This window comes from Topomyia yanbarensis, chromosome 3 (assembly GCF_030247195.1).
Source record: "Topomyia yanbarensis strain Yona2022 chromosome 3, ASM3024719v1, whole genome shotgun sequence".
NCBI classification, from domain to species: Eukaryota; Metazoa; Arthropoda; class Insecta; order Diptera; family Culicidae; genus Topomyia; species Topomyia yanbarensis.
Genome location: NC_080672.1, coordinates 11,804,425 through 11,831,650, shown reverse-complemented (window position 1 = coordinate 11,831,650; position 27,226 = coordinate 11,804,425). Strand labels below are relative to the sequence as shown.

General features: G+C 41.9%; 2 protein-coding genes across 5 annotated transcripts; one reads left to right on the top strand and one right to left on the bottom strand.

Moving 5' to 3' along the window:
* Positions 1–485: 485 nt before the first annotated feature.
* On the top strand, positions 486–16,371 carry LOC131688658 (uncharacterized). Of its 3 annotated transcripts, none has more exons than XM_058973073.1 (5): positions 486–1,034; positions 1,103–1,342; positions 1,403–1,574; positions 1,695–2,448; positions 13,766–16,371. In XM_058973073.1, exons 1-5 carry the CDS (start codon positions 632–634, stop codon positions 13,790–13,792), a joined length of 1,596 nt encoding a protein of 531 aa, XP_058829056.1. In that variant the 5' UTR covers positions 486–631; the 3' UTR covers positions 13,793–16,371. The 3 variants fall into 3 exon arrangements, with proteins under 3 accessions (XP_058829056.1, XP_058829055.1, XP_058829057.1); XM_058973072.1 differs by lacking the exon at positions 13,766–16,371 and adding an exon at positions 2,505–3,568 and having other exon boundaries at positions 1,695–2,443; XM_058973074.1 differs by lacking the exon at positions 13,766–16,371 and adding an exon at positions 2,505–2,643.
* On the bottom strand, positions 15,878–18,779 carry LOC131688657 (N-acetylglucosamine-1-phosphotransferase subunits alpha/beta). Of its 2 annotated transcripts, XR_009305275.1 has the most exons (5): positions 18,460–18,779; positions 17,251–18,407; positions 16,986–17,187; positions 16,312–16,929; positions 15,878–16,255 (listed from the first exon to the last, which is right to left on the bottom strand). XR_009305275.1 is itself a non-coding variant. In XM_058973071.1 (4 exons), exons 1-4 carry the CDS (start codon positions 18,574–18,576, stop codon positions 16,414–16,416), a joined length of 1,992 nt encoding a protein of 663 aa, XP_058829054.1. In that variant the 5' UTR covers positions 18,577–18,779; the 3' UTR covers positions 16,257–16,413. The 2 variants fall into 2 exon arrangements, 1 of the variants encoding a protein (XP_058829054.1); XM_058973071.1 differs by lacking the exon at positions 15,878–16,255 and having other exon boundaries at positions 16,257–16,929.
* Positions 18,780–27,226: the final 8,447 nt, after the last annotated feature.

Here is a 27,226-nt window from a genome sequence, read left to right as displayed (position 1 = left end):
TGCCGGTCAGTGGGATTTAGAAGGTTAACACATACACCACGAAACTGAGCCAGGTTGCACAGCCACTGTCAGTTCATATATTTTAGTAGCAGTTTCAACCACAGAACTTGATTCAGTTTGGCTTCTAGCACAAACGGAATTAAGTTCGAACATTTTTTTCAAAAATATATTCACTTGGAACACTTTCTAAATTACCAACGATTTGCAGAATCCCACACCCCTAAACCAATTTCCTAGCTACGCTGCTGTATTGGTCCGTTGGAAATAATCTATATATAACAAAAAATAATCCGTAACCCACCACGTCGATTGTAGTATAAACCATAAAGTAATTACAATAATACTCCGTTGTTCTACTACGGATCTTATCCTTTATGAGTGAAGCATATCGTTTTGCTCTCATTTTTCTCTTACTTCATACTGCAACAAACAGTACTCCTAGGAGAATCGTTTATTTTTAGTTTACCGAGTTCCGAATCTCAAGTCACTTTAATCGATTGTGAGTTGTTGAGTCGTTCGTATCGTTTCGGTTGAAAAGTGCGCTGAGCTGCTTTACTAGTTTCTACGTTCTGTGTGCGCGTGCCTCTAAACAATATTTATTTACAATAACAATAATTCCATTACCGTTGGAATGGTGCCAAGCGTGGGCAGATCACCGTCGTTATGGTTTCTAATTGGTTTCCTATTATGTCTGCCGTGGATGATGCTGCCGGTTTGCGGCGTCACGATTTTTCCTTCCGACAGTCTCACGATCCTGCAAGGGGCGGGATTTTTAGCCTACCTAATACCAAGCCAGGTTGGTGATCCGATCAAGTGGTCCCATTGTTCGGTAACGGTTGTCGGGAATACCTATAGCTTGGACACTGAGCAGGTACACGTGGTCGCTGGAGTGACCAAGGTGCAACGATTCAGTGCGGACGTTTGTGGTATTCGGGTTGAAAATGTGCAGAAAGCTGTTGAACACGAGTGGATACTGTCAGCCATGGACACCAACTCGAAAAATATCGAACAGAAGCTGATGCTATCAGTCAACGGTGAGCTTGAGTGCACCCCAATAAATTTGTTAGCAAAGCCATATATAACCGCATTTATCGCATTTCAGTCCCTAAACAGATTGGTACATTGAACGTCACTATCAGCGACACGACAAGCTGGTATACTCTTCAGTGCCCGCAGGACAGCTCAATCCGATACTGTCGCATTTTGGATCAGGCCGGCAATATCTACAACGGGTGCTCGAGATCGTTCGATGTAATCTGGGAATCGGCCCGGTTTCGATGCCGCATTCTTTATTGGGGTTCTATGGATGAAATCGAAACTATAATTAATGTGAGCGTCGAGAGTAAGTTGATATCAATGAGAGTAGCAAGTGTGTTGATAACGAAAGAACCCTTTGTTGTAGAAAGTAAGCGCGATGTAACGATGTCGCTGGTGGAGGATGATTCACGAATAATTCTTACTTGCCAGTACAAAAGCAGAGTGAGTCCGTGTCGAGCGGTCTCGGTTGATAGCAGACGCCAGATGATGCTGCTGGATGGGCATCTGGCCGATCGTTACTCAGCATATGATACGCAGTAAGTCGTACTATTAAATTGAATATCCCAGCCCTCTTACTAAGTGATCGAGTATCGAGCATAAATTCATGTTAATTTTTTACTACAAATCATAATATTCAACACGATTCGTTATTTCAGGGTATCATCGGGAGTGTGTAGTCTTGAAATTCGTAAACCTCTACACCCAGAAGACTATGGAGTGTGGCGCATATTTCTCGAACTTTCTACCACCTACAGCGGATGTGTGTTCAATATTGGCAAACAATTGAACAAAATCTCGGAAAAATCACTGGATGTCGAAGCAGACGCCCAACTGATTGAAATATTCGCGGATTTGAACAAATCTTTCATGACTGAACTAAACTGCGATGTACCGTATCCTCTCGATTACTGCTATTTATCGGGACCACAGGGCGGAAATTACGAACCGTATGGTTTCGATAATCTCAAAACACTGGGAATGTGCCAGTTCAAGGTTGAGAATATTACTACGGGCAAGTGGGCCTGTGGGATGAACGATCTGAGTGGAGGATTGGATCGAATGAGCTACTTTGATGTAAGGGTGTATAATCAACCTGGCAAGGCGATCACCCCACTCATTACGGGCAGCACCGGGGACGAAGGTAAAAAGCTACTTTGCAGAACCATCCTTAATATGCCGATCGAAATCTGTCGCTTCGTTAGTCCCACGGGGGATGTTCACGGTTTGTCGGAAAATATTGTACCCGGTGATGCATCCAGGTTTCGGTATTATGGTGAAGGACTGCGAGCTGGCGAATGTGGACTGGAAATCATCGAATTGGAACGGGAAGACTTTGGCCGGTGGATGTGTTCTATCAGGGTTCAAAATAAAGATTATGCGATCTACATGGATGTGGTTGAAGAAGGTGAGGTGAGCGCTATGATTTGTGATTTTGTGGTAGTCACAAACAAATGTTTTCTTTTCAGTTATAAGCAAGACTGCGATCGTGGCCATTTCAGTCAGTGTGGCAATTGTTGCTAGCCTCGTCGGTGGGTTTTTCGCCTACAAGAAGTTTTACAGACGTCGGATTCCGTATCGCGTCGGTATGGGGTCGGCTGTAAGTGGGTTATAAGACGTGTGCAGTTTGTGTATTTACCTTTATCCGTCCGCTATGTTCAGTTGATTTTTTGCTAACTTTCATACTATTACTTGGTTTGTTATCTCACGAAAGTGTTCTTAATGTGGTACCTGCAGCGGTACTTTGACAAGTTAGCCTTTGCACCGTGTTATAACAGTTAAACGAGGTGGCTTGATTTTAGCTTGAGCTGATCTCGAAAAAACGAAAAAATTTGACCACCAATGGGAAAACTGGAACAAGTTACAAGAAACTTGGCTCAAGAAATCCAACATCTTTTATATCGACAGGTTGAAAATGTTTAAACAAGATTGGATCATCACTACGAAGATAACAAGCTCGCCAAAACGAGCGACACCGTTAAAACTTTTTCCTCGCTGTAAGTTGACGAATGTTTCTTAAAACTATTGTTAACTTTAACTAAATTCAGTATCGTCTATAATCATTTTTTAGGGAAAATGTTGAATAGCGGGCAATTGACGAAGCCCCCTTCGGGACTCGAATGAACCCGATATCCTCACATAGCACTGAGTTCCATCCATTGTAGCCTTGATTTGTCGGATCGGCTTTCCCGATATTCCGTTCTCGTCCATTGATCTTTTTAGCAGTTTCGAGCGACGGTATGGTGGTAAACATGGTTATTCATTAGGGAGAGCTTTGGGTTCTGACGTCGACGTTTTCGGTACGTTGATGACGCTGATGATGAAGAACCGGCCCTTGATCTTCAACCTGCACATTCGGTGTTTTTTTCCTGTTAGAAAAAAATGCCACTGTGACCACTATTTAGGCTGCCCCTGTTTGCTTTACATGTTACAAATTACCCGCATCCATTGCAGTTGGAAGCGTGTTATTTGTTTATTCACATGTGTCGTCCCAAATTAATGCTACATTATTAATGTAGTTGAGGATCTTTTTGGGACAGGTATGCTATACCTCGTAAAGCATCATAAGATGCCTTCCGAAGTATCGCTTCGTTCGAAGAAATAATACTGCATAATTGCAGAGAATGTTCTAAGTTTTCGAGCTCGTAGTTCCAGAATCCACAAATGTCATCTTGGCTTTAGTCATTTGTTTAGGTTATACTTGGCATCCATTAGTTTTTTTTTTGCTCTCGTTGTATCTAGATGTACAAGTTTCTCGGCTTGTAGAGGAGCTACTACGTTACGCTAGGTAGTAGTAAGTGGTCTCTTGTCCAAACTGAAAGTTCTAGCTTGACGTGGCGTAGGTATAGATTCCAAGAAATGGTTCTGCTCCAACAAACATGTTTGATGAACCACGTCTTGCTAATTCGTTACCAATGATTCCATGGTGGCCAGGTAGTTCGGGAACACCTACATTCCAGATCTGACAATTCACTATGTGGATCTCATATGAGATGTCGAAGTTCGGTTTAGCCTTCATTTTATCTTTAACGGTGGTCAAGACAGGGTTAAAGCAGTTATTATCTGCGCCATGATTGTCCATGTCCGTACAATTGGATTAGAAGCGAGCCCGACTAGTTTTCGTTCGAGGTTCACCTCTTTGACCATGGAAGTAAACTATTTTTGTTCGATGGCCGATGGTCCCTTTGACTTCTAACGTAAATTAAGGCAAGTACAAAACTGGCGGTCGTATGCGACTACGGCATCATTTGTGTGGTACACTCGTGCTAGTTTTACCAGCACGTCTTGTGGGCCGAATCCATCGTTTGCTGAGAAAGGGCCAATAAGCCGAGTGTGTCGGTGTCGCAGCATCCGTCTACCTGGCAGCAGTGATGGAATATCTTGCCTCCAAAGCATTTGCAACTGACAGTAAACGCTGGCCATGATAACAAGTGCCATCCTCCGTCATCCGCAGCTAGCCATTCGAAATAACGAAGAGCTGAACAAATTGCTCTCCGGCGTGACTATTTTCCAGGGTGGTGCGTTGCCTAATATCCAGGCCATTCTGCTGCCAAAGAAGACCGAAAAGAAGGCGCCGAATTAAGTCTTCTTATGTTGGCAGGTGAAACAATGCCGAGAAAAAAGATGGGTGGATAATGTCACAGATATAACCCGAATGAAGTAGAATACGCTTTAGCCTGTTAATTCGAATACAGTAATTGTTACTATCTTCGGAAATATTATATTTAAGTCAGGTAATTTAGATGACGAAGAAAGTTTTTAATTAACCACTATAAACATTAAAAGCCCTTTTCAGAGCTATCATACAAGAATATATACAAAAAATTTGATTATTTCCCATTGCCGAAAACTATATAAAATTCCGATATTTGTAGATTTCAATAAACTCCGGAACAACCGATCTAATACAGTCATGCCGAAGATAGCAGCAATTGTTACATTCAAATTAACAGGCTAAAATGGATTCCATATCTCTTTTGTTGTGTCTTTGTAACTAGCCATCTTTTCTATTTACAGAGTGGTCTGAAATACTAACAGAATACATATGATTATTATTATTGTTTATTAGGGTTATAACCGGTTGGTCATTCACCCGTATGAACAAGGTTACAGTGGTACTAATTATATTTCAGTGTGCAGTCGAAATTGAGTTTTCTTCTGGTTTCGGGGTTTTTGAAGAGGTGGTTGGGGTTGTGCCAAAATTGCTCGTCACTTCTGTAAGTAGAAAGGTCGGCTGCAGGCGGTCCGCTGGTCCAAAGGGCCATGGACGACCTCTCCGGCACCGCAATGGTGTGGTGGAGAGGGCACATTGATAATGTGGTTGTGGAGTGTCTTTGTGGCGATGTCTTCGACTGTTATAAGGGCTGATTCAGATGCGGTCATCTAAACGGGCGTCCTTTACTTCTTCCGGACTGGGTCGTTAGATATCACGTCGCTGATTGAATCTGCCACATCATATCGCCGTCGGAGGTCCTTCAGTTCCTGGCAGCTGCATAGTAAGTGTTCAACAGATGATTGGGTGTTGCAAGAAGTACATTCAGGTGTTGGTTCTCTAGTGATGGTGCGGGCGTGAGTAATTCTTGTATGTCCCAACCGGTGTCGGTAGAGTATTCGTTGTTCTTCCATATTGGCTCGGTCATACAGCAGTCGGCAGATCCCTTGACCTTCTGTGTGTGCCCTCGGGATCTCCGCAAGTGGTTATTGAATTAGTTTCGCAGGTTTGTGTAGAATTTTCTGTATACATATATCGATTGGGGGAATTTCTTCGGGTAAGCAGATTCGAGCGTGTCTGCCGTGTAGGGCTATCTGGTCTGCATCTACGTTTCCCTTGATGCCGCTGTGTCCTTGGATCCAGTACAGTGTGATCAGTGGATCTCGGCGGGACTCGATAACCTGTACGAATGGATGGGTTTATGTTCCCGAAGCGATATCCCGTAGAACTGATAAGAGGTCGGCTAAGATTACAGTTTGTTCGTCTGCGTCTCTGTTAGTAATTGCTACAGCGATGACTGCTGCTTCCGCTGCGAAGACTGAGCAGGAAGGTGGAAGGCGGAAGGAGAGCCCGTTCCCCAGTCCGCTTATACCCGCTCCGACGCCGTCGTCTGCCATGGAACCATCTGCGAAGATTTTCAGGTATTGTTGATATTTCCGGTTAATGCGTTCTTTACAAGGTCGAGTTGAGTCGCTTAGAACAATGTGCCATACACACTGTATCACCTACGGTAACACGATATAAGATTACGTTTCACAGTAATACACTATCGTTACCACAATGTGTGGCACGATGAGGCACACTTCTGACAACCCAAAAACTGTCAACAAAGTGCGGTTAAATAATCATAGCAACCATTGCTTTTGTTTTACTGAACACCATGGCACATCGTGGCACAAACTACTACGCTGTTTGTTTGTGAGCACAATTCGATTTGTGCTAAGCGGCTGATCCGGTTCTTTATATTTTGGTATGATGCTTTTTTGGTCGGCTTTTGTTGTGTTGGTGAGGCTGTCATCTATATTTGGGCCGGGATCGTACCAGGCTCGTGGTCTCACACGATGTGCCCAGGCGATGGTTGGGAGGGGTTTGCTGGAGAACTCCTGGTGGATATCGACTGCGGGGTGGAGAAGGTGACATTCAGCTATGCTAGCTGATTCCCAACGGCAGGGGAGCTTCAGCAGGGGTACTTGGGAGTAAACCGGATGCCAGTCGCACTATACTACATGATACAGTGTCCCGAGGATAGTGCTTCAAGATTTCGGTATGTGAGTTCGATCCCGTAAAATTTTTTACTGCATATTAATGATTGGCCAATGTTGAGGGCCATTCTGCTGTTATTTTTAGGATGCCGCGAGCAAAGAGTGCGGATCAGCCGCTTTCTGCTTTTGCAGCTCTTCTTGATTTTTTGGAAGTGGGGCCTCAGTGTGAGTTTTCTATCAAGGGTGACTCCGAGGATGATTGGCTCCATTCGAAAAGGTACGGTGGTGTCGTTGAGGCGGATTGGTCTAGAGTTGGCTAAATGATGTGTGCCGCAGCAATTGGGTGATGACGCATTTTTCGAATTCATCCTGATTAAGAATAGTGTTACTGCTAGAACTGATCCTTGCGGTACTCCATTGGTACCATCCATGCAAACCCGGAACCGGTGGTTGATGAGGTATTTCTGTATAAATGAGCTGAGATTTCCCTACAGGCCCCATCGTTCAAGGTTTTGAAGTACTCCCTCGCGCCATACAGTATTGTATGCTTTGGCTACATCCAGAATGGCGATATCAGCATGTACAGTTTCGGAGATGGCATTATTGATCACTTCCCCAAGCAGCCACGTGGTTGCTCTCCAGTTTACCATCCTTTCCAGAATTTTGCCAGAAGTCGTTCGTGGTGCGAGTGCCCTGATATTTTTTAGGGATAGGGACTGTGTATGCCAGTTTGCATTCATCTGGGAAGGTCCCACCTTCCCAGATTGTGTTGAGGGTGTCTAGAAGGACCCTTTTTTTCCTGTTAGAGGGAGGTGACCCGATGCACGTACCCCACCCAGCAAACAATTTTGTAGTTATACCGAAATTTTAACAGAGTTATACATGTAAATATTCAGTGCAACTAAGTCGTATACAATGCGCAAATATGCTATATACAGACAAAAGTGGAGGCAATATATCTACATTGAGATAGAATTGGGTTTCAATATACGATATAAACTGTACATAAATGCGACTGTGGTCGGTACTTAGTCTGATTCCATGTGGCAAGAAACAAACACCTATCATACACACTTACGACTCAAAACAGTACGATATACTATTATATTCGGAACTTTGGGTAAATATAAATATAAAATAAAAGCTAAGAATGAGACACACGATTATATTCGGAAGTTTCGGAAAATATCAATATAAAATAATAGTTAAGAATGAGACACATCCTTTCGAACGCCTGTTTTTTTAAACGAGAATTACTAAAACTCATAATTTTAACTATTACCTAAAATTCTTATCCATATTTCCATAGTTCTAAGTTCCTATTTATGGCATGATGCAACCATGCAGGTATGGGAACGAATTCAAGTCAATGTCAACATATAACTAATACCCCATCTTTTACGAAGTATCGATTTATATTTTTTTGAAAACTTTACAAATCTGATATTTTATCTTGGGGATTGAATTGAAGTCGGTACCAAACCAGCAATTCGTTCGAAGTTGGCCCCATCACCTTTTACTTTACGATTCTTGGCGCACAATACTTTGATTAATTTGGCCATTACCGATATTTGTGTAGTAGTAATTGTGTCATATTACTGCACTAAAACGATCCTCTTTATACATTATATAACTTAGTTTGCACTCATATACGAGAATCGTAAAGGAGTCTTCACAACGCACTAGTAAAGATAAATTTTGTATAATGCGTATACATACGGTGCACCATTATATGATTCCGATAAAAATCGCATCCTTATACGATTTTTGTTGGGCATCCTTATACGACACCTGGTTAACTGGGCACCCTATCGGGTCCGTCGGATTTTCCGCGAGCGGTGTTGAGTGCGGCGACAAGTTCCGGTGAAGAGTTTGCTGTATGTGGTTGAGGAATCGAGCGTGAAGGTGGTCGGTGGGTATTGTATATTTCTGTTACGCTGGACAAAGGCAGTGGGGAGGGCTTCGTTAGCGGATAAGGATTGGGAATGGTTACCAATTATGTCTGACATTTCTTCCGGGTTGGTGATGGTATTGTTATTAATCGATAGAGAATATCCGTTTTGTCGTCGTTTTCCATTAAGCGCGTTTACTCTTCTCCACAGTTCGGTGGTTGTGGAATTCGGTCGGATACCGTCGATGAAGTTGGATCAGCTGTTTTCTTTGGACGTAAGGATCGTTTTTCTTGCGGCGTTTCGGAGCGTCCTGAAATTGTTTGTTCTTTGGTCCCGAAGGGGGTCATATGGTGGTGTTTTTTAGTAGTAGGCAGACGGCATACCGACGGGCAGCAACTTCCGGATTCCACAAGTGCACAGCTCGGTGTGTCGATGCTCCGCTGGTTCGGTGGATGTTTTGCTCCGCTGTTTCTCAAAACACTACTCCTGGTTCACTTATTGGTTGATGGCCAGGACGCTCGGCTTGAACCAGGGTTTTGAAATCCCTCTGTCCGATATGGCGATGTACGGCATAACTTTTTTCCAATTTATACTTATATTTTACTTCGGGGGGTGTGGCCGACTTGTCACTAGAATAGTAGCTGTGGTTTCCTGGAATGTGGGTCTTCGAGAGCGGAAAGCAACTTTCGTCGTCCAGCACTAACAACGTCCTGCGGTAGTTCTTCGCCATCCACCGGCACTGCGATTTCACTATCGCTATCTGCTCGTCCGTGTACTCGGGAGATCGAGTCTTCTTCCGACAGATGATGTCCTCTATCTTGAGGGTTCGATGAATCATCAGTATAGGAGCAGTGATATTTTCAGCCGGCGTCACGCAAACTCGTTCTGTCCTTGCTATCGAACAGCTTTTTCAACGCTTCCTTCTTCTTCTTCGTCATGATCTTCGCCGGATCTGACTTGTCAGACTGGAGAGCTTGTTTCTGATGTTGATGATTCCCTGGGGTATATAAAGGCAAACGATGGAGCGTCACATGGGGTGTGTTATTCTATGCTTGTTATGCTTGTGTGGATATGCGTTTCCTGGATAGCTAGGCATAGGGGTTCGGTACGGGTAATAATGTTTTGCATATCCCCAAGATTATTTCTGTGTCCATTTATGTTCCACTGGATTGCTAGGGTGGAGTGCCCTGGGGCAAGGTTGCTGGTTGTCCGGCGACTGTGTCGGGGGATGTCTGGGAAAGATAAGGAGCAGTATGACTGTTCGTAGTTGTGGAAGGGTGGGAAGATATCCGGTTCCCTGCACCAGCAGTCGCCAAAGGCTAGATTTGCTACTTCTGGGAGTGTTAGTATTGGCTTTGTTGTTGGATGGACAGGCGTAGTGCCCTTCCATTGACCACAGTAGGTATGGCGTTGTGTCGGTAGTGTATTCAGGAGCTGGGTTATTCCTTGGGATATCATTCGGTGTGTTTCCTGAGAAAGGTTCAGGGCCGTAGATCTGTTCGTGATTGTAGGTCTTCCCGGGAGGAACCCGGCCCCTCTAGTAGATCCTTTTAGTTTGATGTTGTTTTTCCTCAATGGTGTATTCTTTTTTCAGGTTGTGGATATTTGCCTTGTGCAAAGGGTTTCTCGATTTGCTTCACTGGTTTTATTCAGTTCCTTTCTGGATTCAAGTTGATCTAGTACACAACGTTCCTTACATTTTTTTGTGTATATTCAGTGATTTTTCAATTAGAACAGAGTTTGTGCCCTGGCCTAAGCTGCAGTTATTGATCAATTGACTCATAATTTGTGATTCTTGGTCCTACGGTGACAATTGACAAACATATTGTTCTCCCAAAGTGTCGTCGGTTGTGATAGAATCCTTGTGGTGAAACCGTGGATGTATATCGGAAAAGCTTATTCGCGAAGTAGCTACTGTTGCCTACCTGTTGGCGATTCTTGCAATGGATTCGATCTGCCTGCAGTGCTCCGAGCCGGTAACCACTTTGAATCAGCTGAAATGCCATCGTGTTCAACGCTCACTCGTCCAGAATTGGACATGATTAACGGCTCAGCGAATATATTCTGGCTTTGCGACAGCTGTGTGGATTTGATGAAATCCTCCGCAGTGAATGCAGCTTCTACAGCATTGAGCGAAGCGTTCCGTTTGCTGACCGACACACATAAAACAGCGCTTGAAGCATTAAAGGCTGAAACAGAGAAAACTAGAAAATCAATGGAATCCGCAACGACATTGCCTGCAACTCCCATATCATGCCCCGTTCCAAAAAGATCTGGAGCCAAACGTGCTCGCGATACAGAGGATGATAAATTTCTTTCTAAATCCGATGTCCCCAGTCTAACGTGGGCAAGAAGAAGGGTGATGTAGCAAAGGTACCCAAAATCACTGTTCAACCCGCTACCAGTAAATGCTGGATTTACCTGTTACGAATTGCTACCACCGTTTGGTTGAGGAGTGCCTTTCAACGGACGATCTGGTCGAAGTGAAGAAGTTAGTGAAAAAAGACGCAAATTTGAGCGGGCTTAATTTCATTTCATTCAAAATTGGTGTTGACCCTCAACTTCGTGAAATGGCCCTCAATGTCGAAACCTGGCCGGATGGGATGTATTTCATCGACTTTCGGCAAGAACGTACTAATAACGGGAAGCAGGGGTTTCGGAAAACACCTCGACTGGGATAAATCCATCGCAAATAGCAGTTATTTTAGACCACGCACCGACAATTCGCCTGTTGATCAACGGAAACCGGGACGCACCGTAGAAAGCAATATGGAATCCTCCCAGCACAGTCCTGCCTCTTGCAGTCAGTAGTATCTTCAGTCGTCCCGGCCCTGTGTCTGAGAATGGAGAGGGGGACTTCCGAAATGCCCTCTTTGGCAAGTATTTTAAAAATAATGTTGATGAATCAACCGTTTTACATTTCTTATAATTTCCTGATGGAACTGTTTGTTCTAGCTCGAATGCTTCCGACTGTCAATTAATAAGTCATCGCTGTCAGTCGTCAGCTGGAAACCTCCTGAGGAGCACTCCAACTTCCATCACGGGTGCTATCAATTCATGCAGTTCACCCGCGCCTTCTGTTGTTAGCAGTCATTCCTGTCGCCCCGGTGTGCATTCCTGACGAATGAATCGAAGAGTGCCGGAGGGCCTAAAATCGTCGCCCATCCACTTATACTATCAAAATGTGGGTGGCATGAATTCCTGTGCAAATACCTATCGCCTAGCTACCTCGGACTACTGTTACGACATTATCGCATTCACAGAAACATGGCTAAATGAGCAGACTCTTTCCAGCCAGGTGATTTGCTCTGACTACGAGGTTCTCAGATGTGATCGTAGCCCTCTTAACAGCCACAAATCCTCCGGAGGCGGTGTTTTGCTCGCTGTGCGGCGTGGGTTTAAAGTTCAACCTATAACAAATGATGCTTGGAGCAGTATCGAACAAGTATGGGCAGCGATAAAATTGGGAAATCGAACATTATATATATGTGTGGTTTATTTCCCTCCCGATAAAATTCGCGACTCTCTACTAGCTGATTCTCATTCTGAATCATCGACTTCTGTTGCTGCGATGGCGCAACTCAGTGACGAAATCATGATTCTCGGCGATTTCAACCTTTCTACAACCCGACCCAGACGAATCTTGCAGCATTACTCTTCTGGATGGCTATAGCACGGCTACACTTCTGCAGATCAACAGCACCTTCTACAATGTTTTTGAATGGTGAAGTTGGGCATGATTCACAAGACATATGCAAATTGTTCGCCTCTAAATTTGCGAGTGTGTTCGTCAGTGAGACTCTGTCCTCGCAGCAGATTGACGTTGCAGCTAGCGGCGTGGCCCAACTCGAACGATCAGTGAGTGTGATTCGTGTGGAGCACTCGGATATTGTATCAGCAGCATCCAAGCTTAAAGCATCGTCATCTCCCGGACCAGATGGTGTCCCACTGTGTCCCAGAACCACTGTGTCAACTATTCAAAATGTCAGTGACAACCGCGATATTTCCTCAATTGTGGAAAATAGCTTTCATTTTTCCTGTCCACAAAAAAGGTGATAAGAGGAACATTGACAATTATCGAGGAATTTCTGCGCTCTCTGCCATTTCAAAGTTCTTTGAGTTAGTCGTGGTGGAGTCAGTGTTTTTTCACTGTAAGGAATATATTTCTAAAGACCAACACGGATTCATGCCGAATCGACCGACGTCGACGAATCTACTATCTCTAACCTCTTTTGTGTCAGAAGGGTTCGATGTGAATCAACAAACTGATGTTATATATACTGACTTATCTGCAGCTTTCGACAGAATCAATCACGATATCGCAATCGCTAAATTAGAAAAACTTGGCTTCAGTGGATCACACCTGCGATGGTTCCAATCCTATCTTGTTGGCCGTCAACTCAGTGTGAACACAGGTGATGCATACTCCAAACTGTTCTCCGCAACGTCTGGTATTCCGCAAGGAAGTCATCTCGGACCATTCATATTCACTCTCTATTTCAACGATGTAAACTATCAGCTGAAAGGGCTACGGTTGTCGTATGCAGATGACCTAAAAATTTTCAACAGAATTAAGAGCCGAACGGACGCACTTTATTTGCAGCAGCAATTTGACACTTTCAGCAGATGGTGTGAAAACAACCGAATGATTCTGAATCCGGCAAAATGTTCTGTGATATCGTTCTCCAGAAAAAAAGATCCCATTGAGTTTCAATATAACTTGTCTGGTGCGCTTGTTTCCCGGGTGAGCTGCGTTAAGGATCTTGGAGTGCTGTTAGATTCGAAATTTACATTTAAGAATCACATTTCGTAGGTTGTTGGTAAAGCATCGCGAAGTCTGGGCTTCATTTTCCGTACGGCTAAATCCTTCACAGACATTTATTGTCTCAAAAGCCTCTACTGCTCTTTAGTGCGCTCCACGCAGGAGTATTGTTCGGCAGTCTGGAACCCGAATTACATGAACAGCAGCGATCAAATTGAGGGCGTTTAACGAAAATTTATACGGTATGCTCTTCGGCGCATGACTTGGCGCGATCCTGTTCGTCTATAAAGCTACGAGAGTCGGTGTAAACTCATCCAGCTCGATATCCTTCAGTGTCGTAGAGAAACTGCAAGAGCCTTATTCATTTCTGATCTTCTGTCAGGACGCATCGATTCTCCAGATTTACTAGAGCGGGTCAACATCCAAGCAAGGTCCAGAACGTTACGTGGAAACGTTCTTCTGAGAGTGCCGTTTCGACGAACTATTCACACAGCTAATGCCGCTATCACGGGACTACAACGCCTCTTCAATCGTGTGTCGCACCTGTTCGACTTTCATTTGTCTCGGATATCATTAGGAAATCGATTCCTGCACAGTTTTTTAGATGTAATTAGTTTAAGTTTCCATGATTGGGGCTGAGTGCGGCCAGTTGATGTGTACGATAAATAAATAAATTTTGAGTACTTCTTCGTGAGTTGTTAAAGCGCGACTCAGACGATACATCAGCTTCCGTCAACGTCAACGGAACGTCACCGTTCCGTCAGGATAAGTTAAATACTTTTCTCTTGCGCCCGTTCACACGTACCGTACGTCAAAACGTTCCGTGTCGTTGATGTTGTGTGTGAATGTCTCCATTTAACTGAATGTAACTTATCCTGACGGAACGGTGACGTTCCGTTGACGTTGACGGAAGCTGATGTATCGTCTGAGTCGTCCTTAAGGCTTATTTACACCCTCGGTGAAAATGAACGTGAACTCGATGCGCACTAAATTGTTTTTTGCAATATCTCACATATTAGTGCATAGAAATTGATGAAACTGGAATTAAACGATAGTACATTAATATACTTATCGAATCCATGCACAATTATTCGATATAATTGAATCTAGGCAATAATATTCATCTTCCCCGATCATTTTAAATATTCCACAGTGAAATATGTTCGCAGTGGATAATTCACTTGTTCACCGGGAGTGTAAACGCGACGATGGGCGGAATTGATGCGGAGTGGTGAATATAAATGTCATCGCTGTTCACGGTGAACGTTCGCTTTCGAATAACAGATTGCATTCTGACAAACTGTAAACTGCCAGTTGATCGTGAAATCGTTGTTCACTGAAGAAACTGTTTACGACGTTATCCACCGTGAACAATGGAGGGTATTCAACACTTGTTCACTTTCATTTTCACGGAGAGTCTAAATAGTGCTTTAGTCTCGTTTGGTCTCTAATATTATCCTCGAAAAGCAACATCATAGTCAATCAACGAAAATGACATTTTATATGGTTTTTATAAACATTGGAGCGAGTTTGTTCTGCTTTGGATTCCAAAATTAATGCCATTTTCGCATGAGGCGAAACTGAGTATGGTTCAAACTGCTACTGCTGTCAAAAACATGACTCAGTTTCTGGGCCAAGCAAAAATGACATAAATCAGCATTATTAAGGTGAAGATATGTGGAAGCCACGTTGCTAGGCACCGACTCGCTTGTTTACAATGAGGAAAACTGAAATCTGAAGTGAAAATTCAAACGCACAAATGAGAGTTTCCGAACATTTTCCTTTGGTCATCTGCACATTGGCAGAAAATTTGAAGTTTTGTTAGTAAACGATTAAAGTTTCGCGAGTGTTTTTGGAGTGGTGTGTGAATAAAGTGCATTTGAAAAAGTGCAATGAAAACGAGAAGAAGAAGAATAAGAGTATTACGAAAAGAAACCCCAAATGAAGAGGGGTGATATTTTCGCACAAAATAGGAGCTACAGATGCCATTCCGTCAAAAACTCGGATTGATTGTATAGGAAAAATGTTCTAGCTTCCTTAAGTCACAGTTTCGTGGCACACCAGCAAGGTTAGTGTGTTGAAAAACGTATTTTTATATTTGCTCATGTCAGATACATGGTTAGGCAGGGGAGAGAAGTGTGTGCGGCGTAGCAGCTATGTTGTGGCTCGCATGTATAATGTTCTTAAGCTTTACTGAAACGATACAATAAATAGTTTCCAAATCATTTAAGTATTTAACTCACAAACTATTCAAAAGGAGGTTAAAAATCGCACTTTGTTGTGCATCTATGTTCTTCCCGTAGGGAAGTAGTGCCGTAAGTTAATCACGAATGTACCTTCCTATCAAAGTTAAATATTTGAATTGCCTTCCATCTTCTCCCTATTTGCCATTAAGCAAAATGAAAGATCCGTCCGTCGGGGAGGTGGGCCAGCAGAGGCAGCTTCCAAACAGTAAGCAGGTTCACTCAAACTTCCGAAACACTTTTACCTGTGCTTTTACTTATCCTTACTTATTATTAACTGTACTAAATTACACCCGTCATTTGGGTACATGACACGAAAGTAATCAAATTTGACTCCTTGCGTGAAACAGTAGCTTTCTTGACCAGCCGCTTTCCTGTTTAAAATTTCTTTTTAACCATGTTACGTGCGTATACCAGTGTTGCCGATGGACAAATTTAGCAATTTATTAGCAAATTTAAATTCAACACTTTCATTGAGATGACAACCAAACTTTTAATATACTAAGCGACGGATAAAGGTTGTAGATGTCCAATGTCACTGACTACCCTAATTCGTACTAGTTTGCTGTGTTTAACAACGCTTTACCAGGTGACTGGAGATTACATATCGAAATGAAAACGCGAAAATCCTAATATAAAAATGAAATGGAGTTTTGGCATTTGTTTATATTTACTTAAAATTTACCTTTTTGTCCAAATATACACTTGCGCAGTAAAATAAATAAAAACATTTTATCTAGCTTGAGTATGTTAGTATTATTGCATCAAAAACTTTCCGATTCATCGATCAGATCGTACTGTAATCCGCCCGGCTTCCAAATAACACCAGCGTTCGCGCAAATTTCCCCTTGTGCCGAAAGCAGAGCATCTTAGCGCAAACGAGAAAAATCAGCAGACACACACCGTACACTGCATTCCGAATCAGCCTTTTCCGGTCTAGCCAGGCCCGGTATTCGTCGTAGTAGTGAAATCTGTTACGATAGTTATTCTCCAGCTCAAACTGGCTCCGTGCTGGGAATAGCGAAAGGTAGAAATCTTCCAACAGAGCTGAGATCAGTTGGTTTTCTTCCGGGTTGTCCTCGGTGAGGTTGTCGTTAATGCAGTTGAACTTTTTAGGATTCTTACGTAACTCGTCCAGTGCATCTACCACCTGGGTAATGTTGGACGTTAGCATTTTAAAATTACTGTAGATGCCCGTTTTCTGGTTGATGTGGAATCGGTACAGGGGTACCTGTCCAAAGTTGGCTCGCATCATGTCGGTTAGCTCGTGGCACCGAAGAACTAGGTTTTTGGTCACCATAGGCTAGAAAGATAATTTGAGAATTTTTCAAATTCGACGAAGGTCTTCTTGGAACTCACAATTGTGGAATCTTCGTAGCGCTCATAAACTAATGTCGGATAAATATGTCGCTGGTCAAGTTGATGCTCCAGTGGTACAAAATTGTTCTGCTGTAGAGAGCAATTGGTAACTACTTCCTCAAAGTACCGTACTGCAGACCAATCCAGTGGTAAGTTGTAAATTTTTGCCAACAACGTACGAATTTCTCGATCTGACCAAGTTCTAGAAATAAGAAATAATAACAAATAAAACATGGGTTCGCCTGTAGGTAATTTTTTTTCCTACCCTGAGTTATCAGTGTCGAAATCATCAAATATCTCTGAAACGCTTTTGTTCCTGCTTTCACTCATCAAGAAATGATAGTATGTGAAAGCATATTGTAGATCATCTTTCTCTCTAAAACGATGGTTTTTCGTAACAATAAATTCAGTTCTGAACCGTCTGAGCATAGCTTCCACAATATCCACATTTAGCAGGAAGCCAACGTGAGCCAGTACTTTTCTATTCTTAAACCCGTAAACTTTGTTGAAAATTTTATTGGTATGAATTAGCGAGTGTGCAAAAATATCCTGCGACTTTGTCATAGCCTCTTCACTTTTCTCTTCATGTTCATCCCCATCGTTCCTCGCGGAACTCTTCTTAGAGCTAACCTTATTACTTTTCATCTTCTCCCTGTTGAATTTATCTACCAGCTGCTTCGTGGAAGATAAATTAGATTGAACAAAAATCTCGTAGATATCCCGAATGTTTTCCGATTTTTTTGCTCCCCGAGGAAGCCTTTTAGGAACATCGACGAAAGCTTCCCCGCCCTCTGTTACAGGTGGGTAATCCTCATCTTTAGGTTCATGATCGTGTTCGATATAATCGGAATGATCACAGTCACCACCATCGAACTGGCACTCTTCCAGGTAACAGTGGCTATCGCAGGAACCATCGCCTACAAACATCCACGGACAGTCCGGTGCACAATCTGGCACCAGCCAAGCCGTAAACACTTTCACTCCTTCCGATAGGGTTAGGAGATCGTCAGGAAACAGCGGAGCGCCTAGGAAAATATCGTCGTTCAGATAAAGAAAGTTTTTCGAAAGCCCCGGTATTCGGTGTATTAGCGTTTCGATTGCAGAGCTGGAGAATGTTGGAAGCACCGTATCATCGTCGGCAATATCCGCGTGTTGAATTAACTGCACTTTTGCATTATCAAGGTCAAGCCAAAAAGGAATCTGACCGTTTGTCACAATATACACGTGCCTGATCCAGGGTGCGTATTTTTCCAGAGATCTGAGGGAATATTTCAATTCATTCTTATCATCGTAGCGAGCTTTGTCCGGCGCTTCTGAATAGTGAGCAATTTTGTCCAAAAACTGTTGATCGCTTCCATTAACCCATGTGTACACAACGTCAATAATTTCGTAGCATGTTGTGCACTGATTCTTTCTCGAATGCTGGAAAGGAAATGATGATTTTTCGTCCAAAGAAAATAGCTTAAATACTAACCGCTATAATCATATTCACCAAAAGATACAGGAAGGTTATCAGTGCCAGAACTGTTACTAGACAGCAACAACGAAACCGGATCGTGCCGGCTAGTCGTGGAAGAAAGCAAAGTCTCATGACGGGAGCAGCAGCAATCGGACAAAACGTTTCGCGAATTCCAGATATTCAACGATAATGTATTGTACCTTATGAACATTGTGACTAGATCTGAAGCACTTGCTATGGCCAAAAGAACGGAAAGCTCATTCTGTTCGTTAACACTGTTTGGAAGATATTAAATACATAATAATTGTGGAACGAAGGAAGCACAAAATGAGCTAAAATCTTGAGCGTTTTTTCAAAACGTCATATCTGCAATGAGTTACTCTCTTTGTTTACTTTCTCTTCTGTTAATAATTCGGTCTCTTTAACATTTATCCCTCAGCTCTTTGCATAATATGCTAGCTAAAACCACCGTCTTTCGATCTGTACTGTAAAATAAGTGAAAAGTGTTATAGTGACACCGTAACAATCGAAAGAGAAAGTATAAACAGAGAGTAACTCATTGCAGATATGACGTTTTGAAAAAAACGCTCAAGAAATCTGACTATAACAAAATTTACAAACATAATTTTTGACATTATACATTATCAATGAAACTAAACGATATATAGACAGGTTTTACCAATTCGGTCCGTTCATGCACTGAACAAAATCTTTACTACTATTCGATGCTACATGCTTGGTTTTGCAGCTGTTAGTGGTTTAGCGTAAGATGGTTCTGGGCTGATTTCAGTTGGATTGGTTAAGTTTTCCTTAACAGTTTCTACGCAAGGTTTTCCGAGGTGCAGCTTCTTCGTGCAGAACTGGCACGTAGGAATTTGCCCTGGGTACGTGACTAGTGATGTTTGATGAATGAGAACATCGTCACTTCCTAACACTGTGACGGTTATGTATGAGGGAATTGGCTTGGTCACACGCATTCTCACCACACGAACACCGTTAGGGCTGCCCGGGAAAAAATTCCTCCAAGTCTCATGTGTAACGGAGTCTACTTCTCCGTATTTTTGCAAGCATTTTTTAATCGCGCCGTCAGGGGTACGCGTAGCCAAATCATGGACACGAACTTCTACAGCGCCGTTCTCGATGTATACGGGAATGCTATATTTAACATTGCCGCATTCGGCGGTGTGCTGCATGTTGTTTCGCGAGGCGAATGACTCAGCTTGGTTAATGTTGTTGAACGAAATCAGCACGCAATGTTTGATATGATGCATTTGTAGGGTTTTCACCTCAGCCAGATTGAGTTTCATCTGCACTTTTAATAACTGTTCCACTTCCCGAATGGCTGGTCTTACGGGGCATTTCGAAAAATCAACAGCAACACAGTTCGGCCGTATCTGGGTTACTTTTTGCTGGGCACCGTCACTCATCACTAAATCGCACAGTAGGTATAGGCTATTGTTATATGGACTGCTTGTGTGATAGGCACCGATTGATTTTTAGGTAGAATTGACTGTTTCACTTGCACGGGACGATTTTTTGCTTCTGCTCAGGGCGAGATGTGAAGACAAACTGACCCTAACCATTTGAAACCGTTGGTTAGAGTAGCGTCTACCATCTTTGTTCAACGCATTGGGCCAAATGGTAGCTCAACAATAGGGGCACTCGATTCGAGCTTTCGTTGTGCTCCAACACGAGAATTTAACCACAGAGAACAGACATCCATGATCGAACAAAAATATTTAAAAAACGTGTGTAAACATTTGAATTAATATACGAAAAACACTAGCGCCGCCACACCAACCTATCCCAACTATCCGTCAAATCGATTCCGGAACCGGTTCGAAATCCTGGATGGATTCAGCGTGGAATCTAGCTCAAAGAAAACAACCGATTCCGACTCTATCGGTTGACACATTTGAGCTGGAATTCATGCTGGAAGTCCGAATCGGTTCCGGACTAGTTTGACTGGGTAGAGGAATAACCGCTGTCAATTCTGTCGAACTCAGCTACAAAAAAACATGACGACAGTAGCGCACCTGGTTTAGATATCCAAACTACCTTCGAAACCGTTAGAGATTTTACACAAGTTGAATGCTGAAGATGGACGTCTGTTCTCTGTGATTTAACCATTTTAGGACATTTGTGTTATTATCTTGGTTCTAAACAACGAAGCTAAGCTGGTGATTTGTGCGCATTCCATTGATTGTAGACCGGGTAATTAATGAACTAGTGAGACACCACAGATAACAGACGTTTATGCTCGATTTGAATCGTGTGTAAATATCCGCTCCTGGAATTTTGAATAAATCAGACGTTCGAAACATGTTCGGCAAACGTTTGTAGATGGCGCAGTGATCGATTCAATGTAGTTAGAGTGCAGCTGTCAAACACGTGTAGCAAACAGTTGCGCAGATGGTAATAGTGTAACACGGATTTCCAACGTTTATTAATTGGGTCATTAAATGAGAAAAAATCGTTTTTATTACATACATCGATAAAGCTAATTTGCGTGATTACAACAACTTTTGTCCAACTCAGGAAACGTGAAAATAAAATTTAAATTTAAAATAAAGAAATATGTTGACAGTCTTGATTTGACACTATCAGAAGCATTTGACGTATCGAATTTCACGACAAATGACGCCCTGTCAGAAAAAAATTTCCCGGATTTCCCGCAGGGATATTTTTATTTGACGTAAACTCCATCCAATATATTTTTTTCATTTTGGGTGTTGTCTTGATAGGCCAGATGTAAACAACCACAGTTTTCCTATGTACGGTTGTCTATGTTTACATAAGATTTATTTTAAAAATACAAGAAAATCGTTTTTACGTATTGCAACGATTTTTTTTTTAAAATAATGTTATATTATGTATATTGAACCTAAAATTATCGAATGGAACGGAAAACTATATATAGCTTAATGACCCAATTTGCAAGTTTGCATAGGTTTTTGAAGAAATTTTGTTCTAGCCTAATCGTCTGTTATCTGTCGAGACGCCCTCCTTAATATGGTGAAAATAGGCACTTTACGCTATCGTTTTATACACAAAATGCTCAATAAATAACCAAATTAGTCTACAAAGTTCCTCTTTTTCGTGCTAACTGATCAGAGATAAAACTCAACCGATCAGGTGCTGAATCCGCGAATCAGATAATTTAAAACACGTTTACACAATTGGCAGTTTATGCTTTGCGGGATAGATACCAAAGAATACAACATAAACTAGATCGATTCAATGCGCACAAAGACGTTCCAGGCTACAATTTTTTCTATGAAATCAGTTAATTGCCAAACGAGTTTCAGATATTCTGCTAACTTCGCCCCGGACATAAACGACATCGTTGATGCCACTTAATGTCACGCCACCATGTCGCACCTTGATCAATAGAAGGAATGCAAAAAAGGCAAAACCAAAATCGAAACCGATCGGGGTGCGAACATAGAGTGTGAAATTTATTCCTAGTGATCACAAACACATATTTACAATTAGTGCGATTTCTGTTATAGGCCAAACCACAGATAACAGATGTTTAGGCTCGATTCGAAATGTGTGTAAATACCCACTAATGAAAGTTTGAATAAATATGACGTTTGAAACACGTTTGGTAAATGTTCGTAGGTGGCGCAGTGATCGATGCAATGCAGTTGAAGTGCAGCTGTCAAACATGTGTAGCATGGCACTAGTGTAACAATGATTTACAACGTTTATCAATTTGAATATTTATACAGATTTTTAAGGAAATTTTGTTCTAGCCTGTTATCTGTGGTTAAACCACAGACTAACAGACATAACACTATGAGGAAATTCCCTCATAAAACATCGATCCGACAATTTTCCCAGAACACTAGCTCCACCTTTTATTCACGGTCCCAAACACTCAGTTACTGGTGGGTTACCCCTCAGGTTTGGGAACAATTTTTCACTAGTGGTCTATCCCCCATATGCTTGTTCATATGTCAGTGACGCTATAATTTCAAATGTGGCCACAGTCCCAACTACGAATATATTTGAAATGACCGTTAAGGCTAGTTTACAGTTCGGGAAATGGGTCACGGGATTTCGCACGGGATTGGCGTCGGGATTTGATCAGGGAAAATTTCCCGCCGAGATCTCTCCAAACTGTCAAACCAAAAACTCTGCTGCTTCTTAAAAATACAAACAGTATCAAACATGCAGCGAATTGCAAACCTTATAAGAATACTATTTTTCCCGTCGGAAACAATTTGTGTTGAATTGTTCCCGGCCGGATTTCTGTGTGGAGAGTTTTAAAATCCCGTGATGTTTCCCGCGGTTGGGTTTACACTTCAGGAAAACTGTCATTTTTGTGTAGACTCATTTCCCGTCGCGGGATTTGAAATCCCGAGCTCCATTTAAAATACACAGGGACTTAAATCCCGTGACACGTTTTCCGAACTGTAAACTAGCCTTTAAAGCGGACGAAGTTTTGTTTTCGAGTCTTATGTCTGTTAGTCTGTGGTTAAACCACAGACTAGCAGACATAACACTATGAGAGAATTTCCTTAAAAAATATCGATCCGGCAATTTTCCCAGTACGCTAGCTCCACCTTTTATTCACCGTCCCAAACACGCATTTGCTGGTGGGTTACCCCTCAGGCTTGGGAACAATTTTTCGCTAGTGGTCAATCTCGGTTTAGACAGTTGACACATAGAAGGTATGTGTGCGCATGATAACATTCGCATTTCTTCTTCATATGGATTTTAAGTACTTTAAAGCAAATATAATTAACGTTTGGATTTTTATCAGTGTAGGTATTACTGGAAATGTCACCTTCGGAAGGAATAACGTTTCTGAAATGTTCTAAGGTAGGATGGTTCCGGTTTTAAGTGACATTACTGGAATTGAAATATATTTCGATGACATGTCAGCTTCATCAAGAACATAACTATATTATCTCAAGTTATTGAGCTGACTCGTCCAAATAACGTCAAGTTCAATCCGTGAACATGCAGTTTCGTCAAGAGCGAGTGAGGTTTATGGGAAATATATCGGAAATGGTATGGTAAAACCACAGACTAACAGACATAACACTATGAGGGAATTCCCTCAAAAAACATCGATCCGACAATGTTCCCAGAACACCAACTCCACCTTTTATTCACTGTCCCAAACACTCATTTACTGGTGGGTTACCCCTCAGGTTTGGGAGCAATTTTTCACTAGTGGTCGATCCCCCAATGCTTGTTCATATGTCGGTGGCGCCATAATTTCAAATGTGGCCACAGTCCCAACTACAAATATATTTAAAATGACCGATAAAGCGGGCGAAGCTTTGTTTTTAAGTGTTATGTCTGTTAGTCTGTGGTAAAACCTCCAGACAAGGATACTCTGGCAATACCCTCAATGCCTAAACCCATGTGTGTTGCAGAGGTTACATGTCTTCTTGGGTTGCCCAAATATCTCGCCAAATTCCCCAGATTTGTCACGACGCACAACTAATCTTCGTAGATTGATTCATAATGGGGTAAAATGAGAATGAACAGTAGACTGCTTCAATTTTTGACTATTAGCTCCACCAGGCTCTACTGATTGCTTTTATAGCCCTCACGCAGAAAAAAGATTTGTAGGTTCAATAAAATTATGCATTAAATTCAATAAATTAAATTATTGGTCGGGAGACAATAAAATTATTTATTGAATCCAATAAAATTTATTTATTGTTTCAATAAAAAAAATTATCGTTTCGTTTTTCAATAATTATTTTATTGAAATTAAAAGAAAATTATTGATACACACAGAAAAAAAATGTTGGTAAAAATAAGAGTTTTTCACTCTTAGCAAAAAACAACCAACGCATACTCTTAGTTTAAAAATAAAACTTTTGTTTTGAGTACTATTCTTTATTTGCTTAAAAGGAAAACTTTTGCTTTGATTATTATTCTTGATTAATTTAAAAGTTTTACTTTCAACCTAATAGTTGGCGCTGGTTGTTTTTTGCTAAGAGCGGAACACTGTTACTTTTCCCAATATTTTTTTCTGTGTGTACTAAAAATGTATTTACACTGAAGTCTTTTTTTATGCGGATTTTTTTATGCGACTTTTTTTATGCGGATTTTCAAAGTTATGCGGTTTTTTAATGCGGATTTTCAAAGTTATGCGGTTTTTTATGCGAATTTTCAAAGTTATGCGATTCTTTTTATGCAGCTTCCTTTTAATTTCTAGGGCATCACCTGAAGCGACTTTTATCGAAAGATAGATCCTCGTGAATGCACATGATTAAACAAAAGAAATATTTTTATTTTAGGTTATAAATTACTAGTCTTTGGGTTAAGGATATGAGAAGTATTCTTGATGCAGTGAAAATAAAAACAGAAAATGACTGAATACCTTTTTACCTTTCTCATAATAAAACTTATGCAATCGGTCGGAATTTCAACTTTTTAACCGAGGCCCGCAGAGCCGAATCTCTTATACCATTCGACTCAGTTCGGCGAGATCGGAAAAAAGTCTCTGAGCGTGTATTTTTTTTTACTTGGTGATAAAGCTTTTACGCCGACCCGGCACACGTTCAGTAGTTAGACCATACTACCGATTTCGTCCATCATGTGCCAGAGTGAGGGACTCTGAACAGAGAAGATAACTCTCTATTCCTCCAACTAAACTGTAAACTCCACCAAGAAGTCCGACATTTGCCTGATCCCCCGGATTCCATTTGAAATGGCTACTTTGGGGGGAGGCGTGCTAATGCACTTCACTTGATTCCAGGTCTAGCTGGTCGTGCTAGATTTCGCTTGTCTCGTAACCGCCATATCAGTCCTGCACGGCATGATATTCTACATGCCTTCCTCTCTACGTTGACCAGTTGGATGCCGTGGTCGATCTGGCGATTCCGGTTGGAGGGTTGGCTTCCGGCTCACTGGTGCCCCAACGACCAGAGTCTGTCGCGTACGGTACTACTCGGCGTAGTTCCCGACGGTGGAGCTAGCCTACCTCGGCGGAAAGTTCCCCGACGAAAGAATGTCTCCTGCAACCGCTGACGGACACGTTATTCTTCCTTAGATGCAGTCCGGCAGAATGCCGAGGTTAGTCCAGCGATTCCCGGTGGAGGGTTGCATCCGGTTCACTGGCGCCCCGATGATTCAAGCCGGCGATTCGCTACGGACTACCCGGAATAGTCCCCGACGGTGGATCTTTCCTACTCCGACGAAAAGTTCCCCGGCAGTGGAAGATCTTCCGAAACCGATACTACCCGGGCAGATGCAGAGGTCGGTCCTGCGATTCTGGGTGGAGTGACTTCCAGTTGTCAGGCGCCCCGACGAGCATCTGCCGGTGCTACTTCCCGATCTATTCGAATTAGTCCCCGGCGGGGGCCTAGTCTACTCCGACGGAGAAATTTCCCGACGTTGAAATTTCTCTCGAAATCGTTATCTCGATGCTGGTCGGTTAGGTGCCGAGGTCAGTCTTGCGATTCCAAGGAGTCACGGTTCCGACAGCATAAGTCATTAAGTGACTTTACGCTTGTCTGGACATGCCGCAGACTCAGGTGATTCGCATTTAATGCCAAAAGATCCTGACTCCTGCGTTGCAGAAGAAAAAGAGCTAAGTAGCCGGAAAACTCTAAGTCATATGACCCTACTCCACGCTTTTTTCTAAACTTTCTTACTTCAAATCCTTGCTTTTCCTTGAGTACTATGGCTCTTAATATTGAAAAATATTTCACACCTTATGTGTTTTTTAAGCGGATTTTCAAAGTTATGCGGTTTTATTTTATGCGGATTTTCAAAGTTACGCGGTTTTTTTATGCGGATTTTCAAAGTTATGCGGTTTTTTTTATGCGGATTTTCAAAGTTATGCGGTTTTTTTATGCGGATTTTTTTTTATGCGGTACGTATCCCCCGCATAAAAAAAACTTCAGTGTATTGAAAGCAAAAATTTGTTGTTGTTCTAATAAAAAAATATTTTCAAACCAATAAGTTTGTTTGTTAAAGTGATAAACAATACATGATTGGATTCAATAACACATATTTTTGATTTAAATATGCTAAATTTTTCTGCGTGTAAAGGTATTCACACACATTCGAACACATTCGTGGAACATTGTAAGTTTGTGAAAATTCGCTGAGAAAAGTTATTAATTAAAGAAGCAGCATGACTTCAAAACAAATGGATTTTTCCTCCCGATATTGATGTTATTTTGCAGGGAAAAATCCGTTTGCAAAATAATTTCAAGCAGATGTCGATGATAGTGCTGTGCCGATGTGGCATAGATTTCTGCCGATGAGGTACAGATTTGTGCAGAAAATAATAGAGCTCAAACATGATATGAATTATGTTATCGTTTGTCTGTGCTGTGTAAAACAACATTAACCATAACTGTTGAGTAGAATAATAAAATTGCACGTGTCGTCTTTACATTTTGCATATTTGTTTCTGTGCATATATATGCCTAAGCAACATGTAAAATATATTTTCTAAAAACATCTTTTATATAGCCAGGATATTACGATACTACCCAGACACTGCCCATCACAAGAAATTGAAAAACGTCAAGAAAGTTCGGTTTGCAATGACAGGCCATTGCCGGTTCGCGTTGCCAGTTACTTTTTTCACTTTGCACATCCCGTCCCAGATAGCAACCATCGGTATTGGTGATTTGCGGCATAACTAAAATTAGTCATGCGACACCTACGATTAAGCTCATGAACTAGTAAAATGATGAAGTTTTTTTTTCACACGCAAGTGAGTTCTTAGCTTACAACAACAACTTCATTTCATTCTCGGAAAAACTTACCAGTGCCAAAATATGAATGAAATGAG

Coding starts and splice junctions, on each gene's coding strand:
- LOC131688658 (XM_058973072.1), top strand. CDS start 632: ATGGTGCCAAGCGTGGGCAGATCACCGTCGTTATGGTTTCTAATTGGT. Junction 1,343..1,402: donor AATTAATGTGAGCGTCGAGA/GTAAGTTGATAT, acceptor CCTTTGTTGTAG/AAAGTAAGCGCGATGTAACG. Junction 1,575..1,694: donor TACTCAGCATATGATACGCA/GTAAGTCGTACT, acceptor TCGTTATTTCAG/GGTATCATCGGGAGTGTGTA.
- LOC131688657 (XM_058973071.1), bottom strand. CDS start 18,576: ATGAGACTTTGCTTTCTTCCACGACTAGCCGGCACGATCCGGTTTCGT. Junction 17,188..17,250: donor TTCGACACTGATAACTCAGG/GTAGGAAAAAAA, acceptor TCTTATTTCTAG/AACTTGGTCAGATCGAGAAA. Junction 16,930..16,985: donor GCTACGAAGATTCCACAATT/GTGAGTTCCAAG, acceptor TTATCTTTCTAG/CCTATGGTGACCAAAAACCT.